The sequence below is a fragment of the Tribolium castaneum genome, chromosome 1 (assembly GCF_031307605.1).
Source record: "Tribolium castaneum strain GA2 chromosome 1, icTriCast1.1, whole genome shotgun sequence".
NCBI classification, from domain to species: Eukaryota; Metazoa; Arthropoda; class Insecta; order Coleoptera; family Tenebrionidae; genus Tribolium; species Tribolium castaneum.
This window is the reverse complement of record NC_087394.1, coordinates 13,624,133-13,639,992: the sequence shown is the minus strand read 5'-3', so window position 1 is coordinate 13,639,992 and position 15,860 is coordinate 13,624,133. Positions and strand designations below refer to the sequence as shown.

Genomic DNA, 15,860 nt, shown 5'->3' with positions numbered 1-15,860 from the left:
TTTCAAGGTTATAATTTTTGTCAAATGCATAAAATGACATAATTTTACGTCAAATTTAACCAGGGACGTAGAAAACGTAGAAATTTTGGGACTACTATTTAAAAAAAGAAAATAATTGAATACTTACCAATATTAATGTTCACATTTCTGAAATTTTTCGATATTTATTTTAATATTAAACACATAACTTAAAACATACTTCAATGCTAAAAATGCTTTTCTTTCAGTCACAATTTTGAGTTAAACATCTCGTCCCAAAAATTGGTCATCAAGAACCCTTCCTATTTCCTGTCGTCTTTTTAAATTTTCTAAAAAATGATATTGAAGGTGTTCTCGTATGAAAAACGTAACAAAATCGTGAATTCCCAATAACTTAATAATTTGAAACAGAATCTAAAGTTCACGTAGATGCTACAGGCGTCCAAGCAGCGACAGGTTCAACTTTGGAGTTTATATAAAAAAAAAACAGTGAATTGACGGCGACTGCTAGTCTAAACTATTTCTAAACGCAGTTAGTCGACGAAAAATGGAAACATTTTTTGACAAATTTATTTGACTTTTCGCCAAATTTCAAGTGTAACACCACTGATTTCTATCCCAATTTGTTTTTTTATACATTCCAACCGACGTATATGAAACAAAATTTCGAAAATTGACATTCAGTCAATATAGGAACTCTAGTCTAGACAAAATTACAAATTTTGATGTTTTTGTTACTTTTGTTTTTTTTTAAATTAAAAAACTGCAAATTAAAAATAATTATTCATCACTGTGTTGGAAAACCATATTACTTAGTGTGAAACATAAAAACATTAAAAAAATATGATAACTGTAGAAGTTAACAAAATTAGTTTAGAGCTTCAAATTTTCGTAAAGTTGTCAAAAAACTGAAAAAAAATCGTTCGTCGAAATATAAATTTTTTAAAAATTTGACCAAGCGATAAAAGTAACAAAAATGGCATCACATTCGTCAATTCAATAAAGCAACCGCCTGCGGTTAGAAAAATTGCACACTGGAGTGGAATGAGGAAGCGATCTAGCTTGTTATTGAGGTCGGGTTGAAAAAAACAAGATTGGGTTTAACAAATACATTCATATTTATTTAATATGCAATACAAAGAGAATCAATTCATATATTTCTATTAGAATATATTTATAATATAAAACAATTCCGGTATCTATTATTTACAGTATTTGTACTTTTGAGCAAATACTTGTATTGCATGTGTTTAAAAAAAATACGACTATTGTACATTGGTTGAGCATTTAGTAACTGTCATTGTGTAATGGCATTATTGAGGTTACTGTTGAGTAGCTGTAGTAAAAAAATTGAAATGATTCTCTTATTCAAAGTACGTTGGACGCAAAATAGTTCCGATTTATAAACACATATATACCACTGGATAAACTTTTGAGTAGTTTATGTTTATCTTATAGGATCGTCAACTGAATAATACTTGAAAAAAAAAACACATTTCTCTTGAATGAAATTCTAAATCAAAACCTATAAGATAAACATAACGTTTGATTCTTTAAAGATTGTCTTACGAACAGAAAGAGGGCGCTTTGAAACACCAAAAACGCGCATTGTCCAAACACTCTGACTAAATAAAAACATTTACAAGACAATTTAAAAACCCTGTTCATTAATATCCCAGTCTTTTGGTTGTATCTGTTCCTACTGATTTAATAGTTCTGCAATCTTAGAATTACTAAGGTTTGAATTTTGATTATCACTTGGCAAATTAATTAAAACGAATATTCTCGCATCATCAGTCTCACTATTAAGGAAACACAAAAGTGAGTCACGAAAAATACTAAAATGCAGTGTAAATGAGCAACAAAACATAACAAACAAAACCCTTACAATAGTTATTAGACTATGGCACTTAACAAATAGTTCTACACCATTTCCACTCTAAGAGATCTCAGCACGGAGGCAGATTTACTAAAACTTTAGTTTTCCAAGGATTTAGCTGCACTTAGTACAATATTTCTTATTACTACATAAATATATGAGTATTTTAGAGTAGTTAAACTACGATCTAGCGAAATGGAAGTTAAATTATTGCAGTTGCACGCCGGCAAATTAAAACTAACACCAGATTTTTTCACCCGCTTTCGAACCGACTGAACTGGAATGTATCTGCTGAACAGATAAAGGTCCGGGAATGCTGTAAACCAAAAATGCAAACGAAAATTGTCATTTCAGCCCTTGGGCGGAAAGCGACACTTTCCCGCCCTCGGTCAGTCTTGTCGTCGATGATTGGTGAATAAATGAGATGATTGGCTGATGGAGTCGGTTCGAAAAACGGTTATAACTTGTGAAACTTGTAGGTAGAGTATAGTTAACAAAAGTGACCCAACTGGGATATCACACAATCACTTAATCTCGTCTTATCTCTTTACATTATTACAGTAGGTGTAACACATTTTAGTAAAAATGATTTAAAAATTGAATTATATACATAAAAAGGCTTACAACTAATTAAATGCTATCACGTTTTATATAAGTCTTGTAGCTCAACAAAATCGGCTGCTACAGCCTTGTTCAATGTCATATACAATTAAAAAAGGTAGGCCTGCACACCACTTTCAAATCCTAAACGGTTCAATATATCTTTTTCACTAAAGTAATCGTATACAAATAATCTATATAAACAAATACATTTACAAAACGATTTGGTCATTAGTTTAGGTTTTGACGGGACCTAAATTAAAACAATGTGAACCACGTGACCGAGGACGGCGCCCTCTGGTCGCCCGGTGCATAAAACAACCACAATTCGACTCCGTTTGTGCAAGGTGAAGCAGTGTCTGAGTCTGACTCAAATTAGGTGTGTAGACCGTCTATAAAAAGTTTTACCTCTTAATGTATATATAGAATATATGTTTATAAAAACTGTAGATCATATAAAGAATGATTTTTCACACCATCACCCCTATTATTAGTGTGTGTTTATAACATTTAAATCTGTAAAAAATTCAGTTTTAACGTAATGATTGATGTATAAATATTAACGAAAATTTCTGTTGTTGCTGGAGAAGTGAAGAGGATCTGCGTTGCGCAAAACTGTAGTTAGAACCCGTCAAACAGTTCTATAACTCTCTCTTGCCAATTTACATTAAAGAGATCACATAAGAGTAAAATCTAACTACAACAATAAAGTTATGCTAGACTGAGAGCTGGCGCACGATTTACTTCCAGGATTTCTGAGGACGGACTGAATTATGTAGAAAAATTTTCGAATTAATTTCTTTGATTTTTTTGTGACTCAACATTTTTAAATAATATTTTTTTAAATTTGGTACGAAGTCATGTTTTAATGCGATGGTGGTGTTACGATTTCTCGCTAAATCTGTCAATATACGACAGTACAAAGGTCCATTTCAAACAACTGCTGACAGATGTCGCCACCACCAAGGCAAAAACAAAACAGTAATCCTTTATTTGAAAATTTGTTTCTTAGTTTTCTTACATTAAAATGTCGAAAGAATTATTAGTTTTTAATAAAACACGTTTTGTGTTTTAGTTTTGGGACGATTTTGAAAAGTTGACGCATAAAGTCACATGTACCTCAACAAGGTATAGCGCCACCTTTTCAGTTAAAAGTGAACGTGTTTTTATTATTTAATAAATCGTAAACAAAAATTAATTAATAAAAATTGAAGCGTCAACTACTAGACTTTAGTAAAATGGTTCCATAATTTTTGAAAAGACAGTTGCATTTTTAGGGATGTCAAAGAGAAAGTTCGAACACTGCATAATTTTCAACATCCGTAATGTCAATTAAGTTTCTGAAAAATTAACAAAAAGGAGTCAGAAAATAATATAATATGGAATCTGACATATCTTACAATCTCTACATTCTTCATTATTGCCAACTTAATTTTAAACTCACAGGTCACTTTGATCAGAAACTTAATTGAATGCATGGTATCTATTAAAATAATAAACAAAATTAAAAAAACCCACTTTGTCCCCTGATGTTTTCATTCAAAGCACTTCATTAGAAATTGTTTATTTTTTAACAATTGATATTTTGGTTTTCAATTTTCATTATTTCTTATTTCACAAGTCATTTCACAACAATTATTAATTATCGAAGTTGTTTTTTTATTAACCTATGATAAAACACAAGTCTTTTTTTGTCTTACCTTAGTAAAATGTGATTGAGTCTGTCATTGTTATTCCATTCTGGATATAAAACGAGTTACAGGGTGATATTTAAAGAACTGTAGGCGCTGTAGAGTTATTATTTATGGCCTGATTAAAAAATGCTGATGCTTTTAATTTTTTTCTAAATGTCAAAGAGTCAATTTTGTGATATATTCAACTTTCTTATTTTAAATAAAAACCTATATATTTTTTGTAATTTGAAAGATATTCATTTTTTTGGTTCAAACTTCAAACAAGTGCTATTTTCTAATTTACTAATTTTATTAATTTAATAAATCATTGAATTTATTTTTTTTTATAAAAGTTAATAAAACCTAGTTGTTTGGTGTCAAAAAAGCAATGCTGTTGTTGTTATGTCAAAAAGTAGCAAATAAAAGAAACTATTGTTAATATTTTCTCAAATATACTTTCAACATATTCGTTAAGTAATTAAAATCATTCATTTTAAAGAAAGAGTTTACTTGTAACAATATTATTTTTAACGTCAAAATGTTTCATTAACATCATGCAACTAGATTTTAATAACATTTCCTTTATTTCTCAAGTTTTAATAAACAACAATTTTTAGTAATTACATAATTTTGTATTAAAAAAAAAACTAAAAACTAATACTTTCCAAATTACGAAAAAGAAATTATAAGTCGCAATTTGATATAGGATTATTGAATACAGCCCAATTTTTTTAAGCATCAGCATTAAATTATTAAAAGCCATGTATTTTTTAATTTTTGAAGATGGACCATAAATAAAAATTCTACAGCGCTTTCCGTTTTAAAAAAATCACTCTGTATAAGGTATAAACAAAAATTGAATCAAAATGCTTTAGCTTAGACTGAATTCTCTAACCAAAAACAGTGCTCAAAATAAAACATGTTTTAATTAGTATTCAATTTTGTCAAAAACAATGTTGAACAAAAATGGCAAATGTGAGGTTTCAAAGTGTACAAGTGTTTATTAATTTTTCAGAAAATGAGAAAAATCTCGCGTTTTTTAGAAAACTTTTTTAAAAATTTGAATATGTGGTTGACATTAAAAAAAATAATTCTTTTTTCGCCTGGACATTTTTTTAGCGTTGGCGCTGCAGTCTATGGCATTTTTTTAAACATTCATTTAATGGAACTAAAGTGTTTAACTTGAAGATCTCATCTAGTCCTTCTGTATCTTATCTGGTTGTACCCTTACTTCTCAGTATATATTAATTGTGTTTAATTAATTAATTAATTAATTTGCAGAATAGCAATAACCGTTTACACGAAATACTTATGATAAGAAGGCGGTGATCTAAGAACAAAACAACAAAACTAAAAAAAATGTTTTTTTTTGTAAAAATTATTAGGTATGTACAAAAAATTTATTGCTATTAACTGGAGATGTAAGTTATATAGTTCGTTCAGAATTTAAGAAAAATTACCAAAACTGTGACTATAGCAAGGGTAAAATAGATTAGGTTAAATTGTGTCAACGAGATTTTGCTCACTTTTCAAATTAATTATATCCGGCCCGAAGAACCATATATTTGAGTATTGAACTTAATCCCGAGTTTGTACTCAAAATATGCCTTGGAAATTCAACATTTTTATTTTAATTTGTAATATATGGTCGGTTCTAACTTTATCAACTACTATCAATTTTCATAATGACTGTCTCTTCAAATTGGTAGGTTTTATGGCTCTAAACTTGTTGCTGGAATTCAATTTAACGCAAAAAGTTTTTCTTACACAGAAACTTTCAAATTATGCTCTAGTTTAGTCCAAAAAATGCAAAAACACTGTTCTTTGAAAGTACAGCCTTCCTATAAGATTTTAAAAAAGGGCAAAATTTTGTATTCAGCTCTGAAAAATGAAGTATTCCTTCTTCAAATTAAAATTTAGGAATTCACTACAAGAGGCGTAGGAGTCTTAACATTAAAACGTTAAAATTCTGCTGATAAGTTTGTCTCTGTTGCATCATCTAGGTATTTTTGCATTTTAGAAAAAAAAAACGGGAAAATGTGAATTCTGAGCTCAGACAAAAAACGAAAGTTAAGATTCCCAGAGGCGGTCAATTTGAAAAAAGTTGCTAAAAAATGACGCTAATTTAAAGACTAAAAATTTTCGGTTGTTTCAAGTTGTGTAAATATAATTCTTGTACCAAAATCTCTTATTTTTTCTTAAATAAGCGATTCAAGTATGAATGATTTTTCTACAAAATTCAACGTGTCTAAAATCGTGTAAGTAAGTCGTCGGCCAGGTCCCAGACTGTCCTTATGAAAGTACTTTGTTCTTAAAAGTATTGCCACTATGTGAACAGGACACGTCTGGATAAAATTTAAAATACTTTTACATTTTACATATATTTATAGTATGTATACTTATCGCGTTAAGTGCTACATTCCGTATGTTACAGTGAACCAGTGTAGTGGTTCTCAGCACCATGTGATAATCACTCAGCAAAATATCTCGTCGATATTTCATTGAAATCACCAATAAATATATAACTTAACTAGCGGATGAGTCCGTTAAGCCTGCAACTAAGTGTCGGGTTCAGTCCATAGACTGGCAAAGGGTCACCCAATACACGGACCCAGTTGCCAGCTCGCCGTTAGTCACTGGGTCGGCAGCGCGTTGGGCGGCTTGAATTCCGGGTTCGCAGCCTGGAACTGGGCTACGCTGGTTGGAGGGTTGAAGCTGGGCGCGTAACACTGGGGGAAGTACAGCTCGGGCTTGACCACGGTGGTGGGGGTGAGGCCGCGTGGCAGCATCCCATTGGCTGTCAGCTTGCCGTCGGAGCCGGTGGAGTCGCGGCGCGTCTTCGCAGCATGCGGGTTCATGTGGTTGTCGATGTGCTTCTTGACCTCGGGCTCGGTGGCGAAGCGGCGCCGGCAGTTGGGCATCGGGCAACAGAATGGTCGGTCACCTGAAACACCAAAAACACAACAAATGTAGGATTGGGTGGATAAAAGAGACCGCGGAAATTAATAAACGCTCTGTGTTTGCCCAAAAGCTAATATACTCGTAGCTTTGCTGTACGATATCGAGGTTGCTTTTCGAAAAATGTAATTAAGTTTTCTGCAGAAAAATTAAACTGTTTTTGTGTTTTTTAGCGATGTTTAATAAAACTTTTTTTAATAACTCAAAAATAGGAATTACCGATCACTAAAACAGATACATACGAATAGTTTTGCTTGTTGTACCAAAATTAAAACTGTTTTCTGATCCGTTTAAAAGAAACATCTTTTTACCTTCGTCCAGTTTTATTCTCATTCTCCAAACACCTCTAGAAAAACCGTAGGTGATTTTATTGTATACAGGGTGTCCGTTTTTCGAGCTCCACCATGGGGATCTCAGTTATTATAAGAGTACGAGGTCGGTTAAGTTAGGGCAAAGTTGCGCATTTTGAGGAAAAAAATAAAAAATTTATAATTTTCGTTTTTATTTTTTTAAGCAAGCGAAAACTAAGAGAACTAAACATTATTAAGTGAGACATTCTTCAGGCACTTTTTTACAAGAAATCTAAATCTGTCATCGCCTTTTCCAAGGTGTTCTTGATGTCATAATTACAACACACAACTTTGGGTTTTTCTTATGAACGCCATATTTAATACTTGTATTTTTAATAGTCTTTTTATTCCTGATTACAACGATGTATCACATAATATGGTCGAATCTTATATGCTGATTAAAATTAAGAAAAAAGCGTTTTTGCAAAGAGTGCTCTGGAAAAAACGCCAATTTTTTTTAACAAACTAACTTTTGACAGTTCTATTAAATATGCAAGCAGAATTTTTGTCTTGTTTTGTTTTGCAAAAAATAAACTTCTAGCTTATGATGTCGTTTAGTTTTTAAATAAGTAAGTTTGGCCGAAATGTGAGCCTTCCAAATCCAAATTCAATGAGACTTCCAAAATTTTGTTTGTTTAAAAACAAAATTGGTGTTTTTTTCCCAAGCACTCTTCGCAAAAGTGCTTTTTTCCATTTTGATCAGTATGTAACACTCGATCATATCATGAGATTCATCGTTGTAATCAGAAATAAAAACAATTTTTAAAATTATAAAAAGCAAATATGACACCCATAAGCAAAACCAAATTTGAGTGTTGTAACTGTGACATCAAGAACGCCTTGGAAAATTTGATGCCAGATTTAAATTCCTTGTAGAAAATGGATTTAAGAAGGTCCTAGTTAAAAATGTCTAGTTCTTTTGGTTTTTGATTGAAAAAATAAAAACAAAAATTGCAAATTTCTGTTTTTTACAATTATTTAAAAACTAAAAACGACACATTAAATTTCTTTTTCAGATAATTGTTCAGCATAAAAATGCACAACTTTGCCCTAATTTCACCGACCTTGTATCTCTTATAATAACTGAGATCCCCATAGTGGAAAATCTTGGCTAGTTTGTATATTAGCTGTTTGTAAACTAAACAAACCGTTGGCTATTTTCATACAAAACGCAGTTTCAACTAAAATAGCTACTTGAAAATAGAAGTCCAAGTTAGATGGTTGGTTGGTTTATAAACTAGATAAAACAACCAATGTTTTAATTAGTTTATACATGTAACTCGGTAATCAAAAATAAAAAGATCTCATAACCTCATTTTCTTTTCTAAGTTAGTCAGCAAATAATTAGTTCGTCAACATTAGCTAAAGCATTGTATATTTTGTGTTACGAAAAAATATGGTTTTCGTATTAGCTATCGAATGCCCTTGGATAGTTCATAAACTATTGAACTATTTTATTTATTTCATTTTGTAACGAAATTAAATTTTAGCGGAAACTGCGTTTTCTATTAAAAATAACGGTTTGGTTAGTTTATAAACTAACCAGCTAGTTTACAAACTAGCCAAGTTTAGACATTAGCCGGTTAGTTTATAAACTAACCAACTAGTTTACAAACTAAGTACTACTATAAAAACTAAGTAAACAACTATAGTACTATACTAAGTACGACTACAGTAAACTAAGTTTACTATAATTCAACATTAATGATTTTTAGCCCATAAGTGTATTTTGAAGTAATACATCAAAATGCCTAATTAGATTTTGGAAGATATTCGTCGTTGACTTTTAATTTGCATTTTGAAATTGCAGCACACTTTTTCAACAAAATAATATCAAAGTGGTCAATTACTTTGTAAAAATGAATTTTAATCAATTTCTAACAGTTTTTCAAATGAAATTTTTGCAGAATAATAATTCTATTACGCATTTTCTACCTGTTGATGTAAAAAATAGCTAATGCCCTTTTTCTGTCAAAGGTTTTCCTTACGTTAAATGGAGCTAAAAAATTAATAGAGCAAAACTTTTTTTTAGCATACCAGCATCAGTGCTTGGTTAGAATATATGGTAACTAACCATCGGTAAATCTTACCTAAAATTTAACCCAGAATGTGTATTTCATTGTTTTAACAGAAATTGGGTTAAATTCTGAGTTTTTGGGAAAAACTTGCGCTAGCATTTTAAATGCGCATGCGTTGTTGACGTTAAAAAGGCAAAAATGAATTACAGAAAGTGACAAAATTGCTTGATATTTTGGAAAAAATTTGGTTAGAAAAACAAAAACATTGCGTATGAATATGACTAACCCTGAAAAAAGTTAGTAACCCGACTTCGATAAAGATTTGGTAATTCATAACCAAGCAAGGAAATACGCCAAGCCAAAAAATAGATTGCTAACCAAAACATTTTTGGTTTAACCGTCAACTGAAATATCGGGCGAAAGACTGTTAAGTGACTGGGAATAAGACTTCATTAAAAAGATGTGATTAGTGCTATGATTAAATGACTAGTATGATAGTATTATTAAATGGATCATACTGGATAGGATAAGATAATTTAACCAAAACTTCCTCACTACTGCCCGGTATTAACTAAGTTTAAAAGCTTTACCGAAGGAAATGTGACGAGTTACTTTTAAAGGGTTAGTTTCCTTATTTTTCTAACCTAATTTTTTCGCGGGATATCACCCAATTTTGCCACTTTCTGCGACCAGTTTTTGACTGTGTTTTGGTGGCGCTGTAATTATTTTATCTGAAACATGAGTGCTGTGGATATTTATTGCATCATTTTAAGGAACAATAAAAAAATCACCAAAAAATCAAAAGCAGATTCCTATTTTTCAACGACAATAATAAAGACATGCGTATTTAACATCCTAGCGTACGGTGTGGCCAGAAAGCTGGGAATTTAATCTAATTTCTACTAAAGCACTGAAATACGCATTCAAAATTAAAATCTTGGGTAAGATTTACCTTCAGTTAGTTACTAAAGTATGGTAGCGCTCAGCTCCATTTGCGTGTGCGTCATCTGACATTTCTGTCACTACGTTTACATAGCAGGGTCATAGCGGTGACAAACTATCAAATATCTTTTGAGCTTACGAAGTGTTTAAATTATGATTTGTTACAAAAAATACAGATTCACAAAACAAGAACTAATAAACGCAGAATCAAAAACCTAACGAAACGCAAATCACAAAACACAATAAACAAACGGAAAATACTTGCGATTAACACCGATAACACTTTAGACAACCATGCGACAACGACTATAATTTACTGTCAATGTCAGGTTGACAAATTCGTGACAATTGACGGTGTTGTCGAAGTGCACATGTAAATTAATGTTCAAGGATACCACCTTTAGATACCCCTTAGTTTAAATTTGCATTGTTTTTGATAATTTTTTTACAGCTTTGTGTTGGTAATGAAAAAATGAAATTGATGACGCACACGCAAATCAAGCTGACCGCCACCATACCTCACTAATAGTACGTTTTTTTGTGAAAAAGACTGCATACCTCGAAATAGCTTTAAAACTAAATTCAAACAATTTTAGTAGATAAATGTATTTTTATTCCGTTGTAAACGGTAAAATGGTATTTTATTCATTCTTTACTTTTTGGTAAAATGAAATTTGGTCGCCTAGAGAAATATGGTTCACACCATTGTTTCTTTTTTGTTTTTGACGTCTTTTTTATTGTTGATTTTTTTATGTTTATAATTGCTCATTAAAGTAACTACGTAAATCAATCGAAATATTGGTTGATGGAATAAAATTTTGTGTTGTTTGTCCACGATGTTAATATTCACCAATATCTTTCCAAGCGTTTCGGTCTACGTCTTCAGGCTAAAACCACTCTCGGAAGATAAAATAAAATTTTATCGTTTTCCATAATAAATAACTATTAATTTTTAATATGTATTTTTAGTCAATCGTTGCCTAGTGTTCTTCTCAAATTGTGACCTCCGTAAAAATTATTGTTTTATTGCACCAATAACTTTATTATCACTAAAATTCTAAATAAAGTGGGCTATGAATCTGAAACTAAGTTGGTTAGATTGCCTAGAGTAAAGACTTCTATTTATACGCGTATTTTATTTTTCATGTTATTAATTTAAAACAATTTTGATTAGAAATTTAATTGAACGAGAACCAAAAATGGTGGATGCGCCGGGCTATTATTATAAATCATATTTTATTTCTTGGCGGTGTCATAAATTAAAATTTTTTAAACGTTAACCATAAGCGTACCACGAAAAGACTAAAAATCTAAAGTTAAAATGAAAGTAATGTAATACATTTATGAAAAACTATATTTAAACACATTGCAAGCTTTTACCAATAAGTATGCGTACAGCTCCAATTTTACAATACACTACCAATATGGTTGAAGAAGAAGTGAAAGACTAAGTTTTTCAAGAAAATCCGAGAATTTATATTTCAGATTATGCTTTTTAAAAGTTTTACCAGCCTGAGAACTACTTATTTCCCGAATTTTTGTCAAGAAGAAATCCCGAAATGGGTCTAAAATTCATATGTTTTTATATTGTTTTTTTTATATTATAGTGGATTACGATACGAGAAACAAATATACGGGAATAAAAATGGAATGGCTAAAAAATTATAAATAATTTGTTAAGTGAACTTGGAGATATAAGGAAGCGCTGTTTTTATTACCTGTGTGGTTTAAATTGGAAAAAATCTGTAATTAAAGGAAAAATAAAATAAATCTTGTGTGCACCACGGATATAATTAAAGATTATAGGTGTAGATCTCGCGTAAAAACACCTAACTATTCCCTCTGGGTATCTTAAAGAATATTATGCCCTTAATACATAAATAACTGTTATTAAATTTGCATTGGAAACGCATTAAAAATCGTTAAATGCTAATTCATATCAGTTTACTTGTCCACATTCGTGCATAACTACATTAGAAAAATGATTTTCTCTAATTTCAATTTTAAATATTGGGTAACTGGGAATCAATGAATCAGTCACAGGTAATATTAAACGTTGCCTTAAACCAGAGAAATTATTATTATTCACATCGATTTAATAAACCACTGGAATGTAATCATATTTTTTGCCTTACGTAAGCAATTATAACTGCAATAAAATAAAAAGTAAGTTTACTGTTTCATACATTCTTCTTCAATCAAGACTGACAAGAAAAATTGCACCAGATGTAATATGTATTTAATTATCAAAGATTACATTCTTTTCAATCAGCTTTTTTGTAAGAATTACTTATTGTCTTGTTTTTGTTTGTTTTTAGTTGTATTGTGATTATAAAATCAAACACTTAAAAAACAGATAGGTCTTCAGGAAGATATAAAGGATAACACAAACACACTGCATTTTAAAAAGTAACGATTTATCAAGGATATAATGTTTACTAAAATTTTATGGTAAATCCATTAACTCCCTAAAGTGGTAATAACTGTGTAATTCTGCACGTTTAAGGCCTGTTAAAAAGTAGCAATATTTATTTAACAGCTACATCAGAAAAACCACGGTAATAAAATCTGTTGTAAAAGTCGATGCGTTTTGAAATGCGAAGTAATGAATGTGCGCTAAATAAAAACAAGAAAGCGAAAACATCAAATAGCTAGATTTTTATTTCCACCTAAGCAAAATTGCATGATATATCTACCTCGAAAAACTACATACATAGAATTTTTTTTTGTGTGTGTAAGACTACTTTTTAAGTTTAAGTTTATAATTCAAAATACAACTACAATTTGGCACATTATATTATTATTATAGCCTTGGTTACAATAAAAAAAGAGATAATTTTTTTAATCTTGTATGAATGGATTTGCAAATGCTTTTAATTTTTTTTGACTAACGAAAAAAAGATGTAAAAACGGATAAAATATTTTCAAATATTTGTAATAATAAGACTTTGAATAAAAACGAGACTTTTTTTCTAAAGATAAAACGATAATGTCAGCAAAAATACATCACAAATCGATTTTGTACCTTACCGATTAAAAAAAGGTGTAAAGAGTTTTCTGGAATTTTCGAAATTGTCAATTGTCAAAATTCATGGCTAGTATGATTTTTTCAAAATGGTTTTCAAAAAACTGCTATAACTCATTCTTTTCAAATGGAATGACCCTATTTTCTTAACGGCAATCGAAAGGGCATCAATATTTATGGTGACTTTGAAAAAAATCACAAGAAACGGCTTTTATTTCATAATTTTTATAGTTAATAATAAATGTTTTATTTAGTTTTTAGCTTGTTCATTATCGAATAAGTAATAAAACAAAAATATTCAATTATAGTTTGTTATAACTTAGTGAATTATGTAAACTAACTCAGTCAATCTGGCATCGAATTTTAAACTTCTTAAATGGAAATGGTGAACAAATGGAACATTTCTTTTAATTAATAGCACAATTTCATCACATTTTTCAAAAGTTTACTTGATTAAAAAATAAAAATTGAAAATAATGAGCCAAAATTCTGTTTTTTGCGATTTTTTTTAAACTGTAAGAGATAGGTATACATACATTACATACATAACATACATAACATACATAAAAATGTATGTTATTTCGATTGCCATTGAAAAAACAGGGTCGTCCCATCTGAAAAAATTGTATTCTAGTCATTTTTAATCATCATTTTCAAAAAATCATAGTAGCCTTGCAATTTAACAGCTGATAATCCTAAAGACTTGAGAAAACCCTATGAACCTTTGGCTAACAAATGCAAAAAGAATGATTCGCTTATTGTAAAGGGTTCACGAGCTGTAATATTTTAAATGAAAATTTTTATAAAAAAATTGACATATGTCAAAAACTATGACAGATAAGTACTAACAACTAGGGTACATTTTACTCAGTTTCAAGAGGCGTATTCAAAAATGCAATAAAAATATTTGGTACTATTTAAAATTTCAAAGTTGGCGCCAATTTCTCGTTGTTACAGAAATTCAGCCATTTTGAAAATAGTTTAATTGAACTTAAAATGGTCGATTTAGGTTGTATAAAAATCTTAAGGCTCTAACTATATTAGAAGTTAAAAAAATTCTAATGTAGGCCCTAAAAGAATCAGCCTGTATACTAGTATATCCTATTTCAGTTCATAGTAGAATTTTGCAACAGGGCATTTGCATTTTTAAAACTACAAGTTATTCTGTTGTTCTGTGTTTTTCTGTTGCAAATTTGCCGGAAAATATTCATTGGCGACTTTGCAGGGATTTTTCAAAAATTGGTCTTTTTTATAAGGAGAAGTTAAATAATTCTAAAACGAAAAAAGATAGACCCATAACAGATTATTTATATGAAGTTACATTGTTTTTTGCGAAGATTCCAATTATGAAAAATGTATAAAGTGTTCCATTTAAAAAATATAACTTGAGTTCACCACCATGTATACAACACCCTGTGCATAATAAAAATATTTTAAGTTTGTGGATTTTAAGTCCATTTATCGGATAATAAAAACAGCCTAACAATATTTCAATTACCAAAAAAGTTATAGACACACCCCTGGGTTACCCTGTATAGGGAAAACTGACGGAAAGTCCTTTAAAATAATAACTCGTGTAATCCAAAAACATAGTAAAAATATGTTAACTGTTTCAAAACTATAAAAATGCCAACCTCGCATTTTAACGAATTAGTTTTTTAAATAAGATTAATAAAATTGTAAAATAGTTATTACTCATTAGATCTCTCATTAAAAATTAAATTACATTAGCTATTATTTTTTTGAAGTGCATGAATAATTTATAACAGCAAATTTTGAGAGAAAATGCAACGTTGGCGTTTATATAGTTTTGAAACAGCTAATAGCTTTCTATTTAAAATAAGAAAGTTGATATATTCTTCCGGTAAGACCGGAGGTTACAACCATGTTGGAAATTATGGCTGCGTGCGAAATTTTAGATGAATATTACAGGGATGGGCGCGTAAATTACTTGACGTAAAAAACATCGGTTTATTTTATATATTTTATGTATTTTACGTTTTTTACGCATTTTACGACATGTAAACGTAAAAAACGTTTTCTACGCGTAAATTACCATCCCTGTAGAATATGTCAATATTAGAACTTCCTATACTTCTAATGCGGGGTTTAGACGGAACAATCTGTATAGGGTGTCCGGAAATTCGCGCACCGCCGTGACACTACATCATCGGCCGATGCTCTAGATAACCAGAAAAATGTTAAAAAAAATCTAAGTCTTTTATTGATGAAGATATGATGACGTAAAGATTAAAAATTCTTTGCTAAAAATGAAGGTGTTTGCACTACCATTTCAAATCCAAATTCATTTGTGGTATGAATGACATTACATAAAAGGACGTAGTAACATAAGAACTGAAGAAACCTTCCCAGATTCTTTAAGAACTGTTAACAAAATTTTTGAGTCAATAATGATAATAAATCTGGCAACACTTG

At 30.2% G+C, this 15,860-nt stretch overlaps 1 protein-coding gene across 2 annotated transcripts in view; it reads right to left on the bottom strand.

The window, feature by feature from the left end:
* Positions 1–1,073: 1,073 nt before the first annotated feature.
* The window catches only part of jim, a 68,663-nt gene continuing 53,876 nt past the window's right edge, over positions 1,074–15,860 (bottom strand). For both annotated transcript variants that reach the window (XM_008195282.3, XM_015978398.2), the window contains exon 5: positions 1,074–7,075. In XM_008195282.3, the coding sequence (XP_008193504.1) occupies positions 6,765–7,075 (311 nt within the window). In that variant the 3' untranslated portion in view covers positions 1,074–6,764. The remainder of the gene's footprint in view (positions 7,076–15,860) is intronic.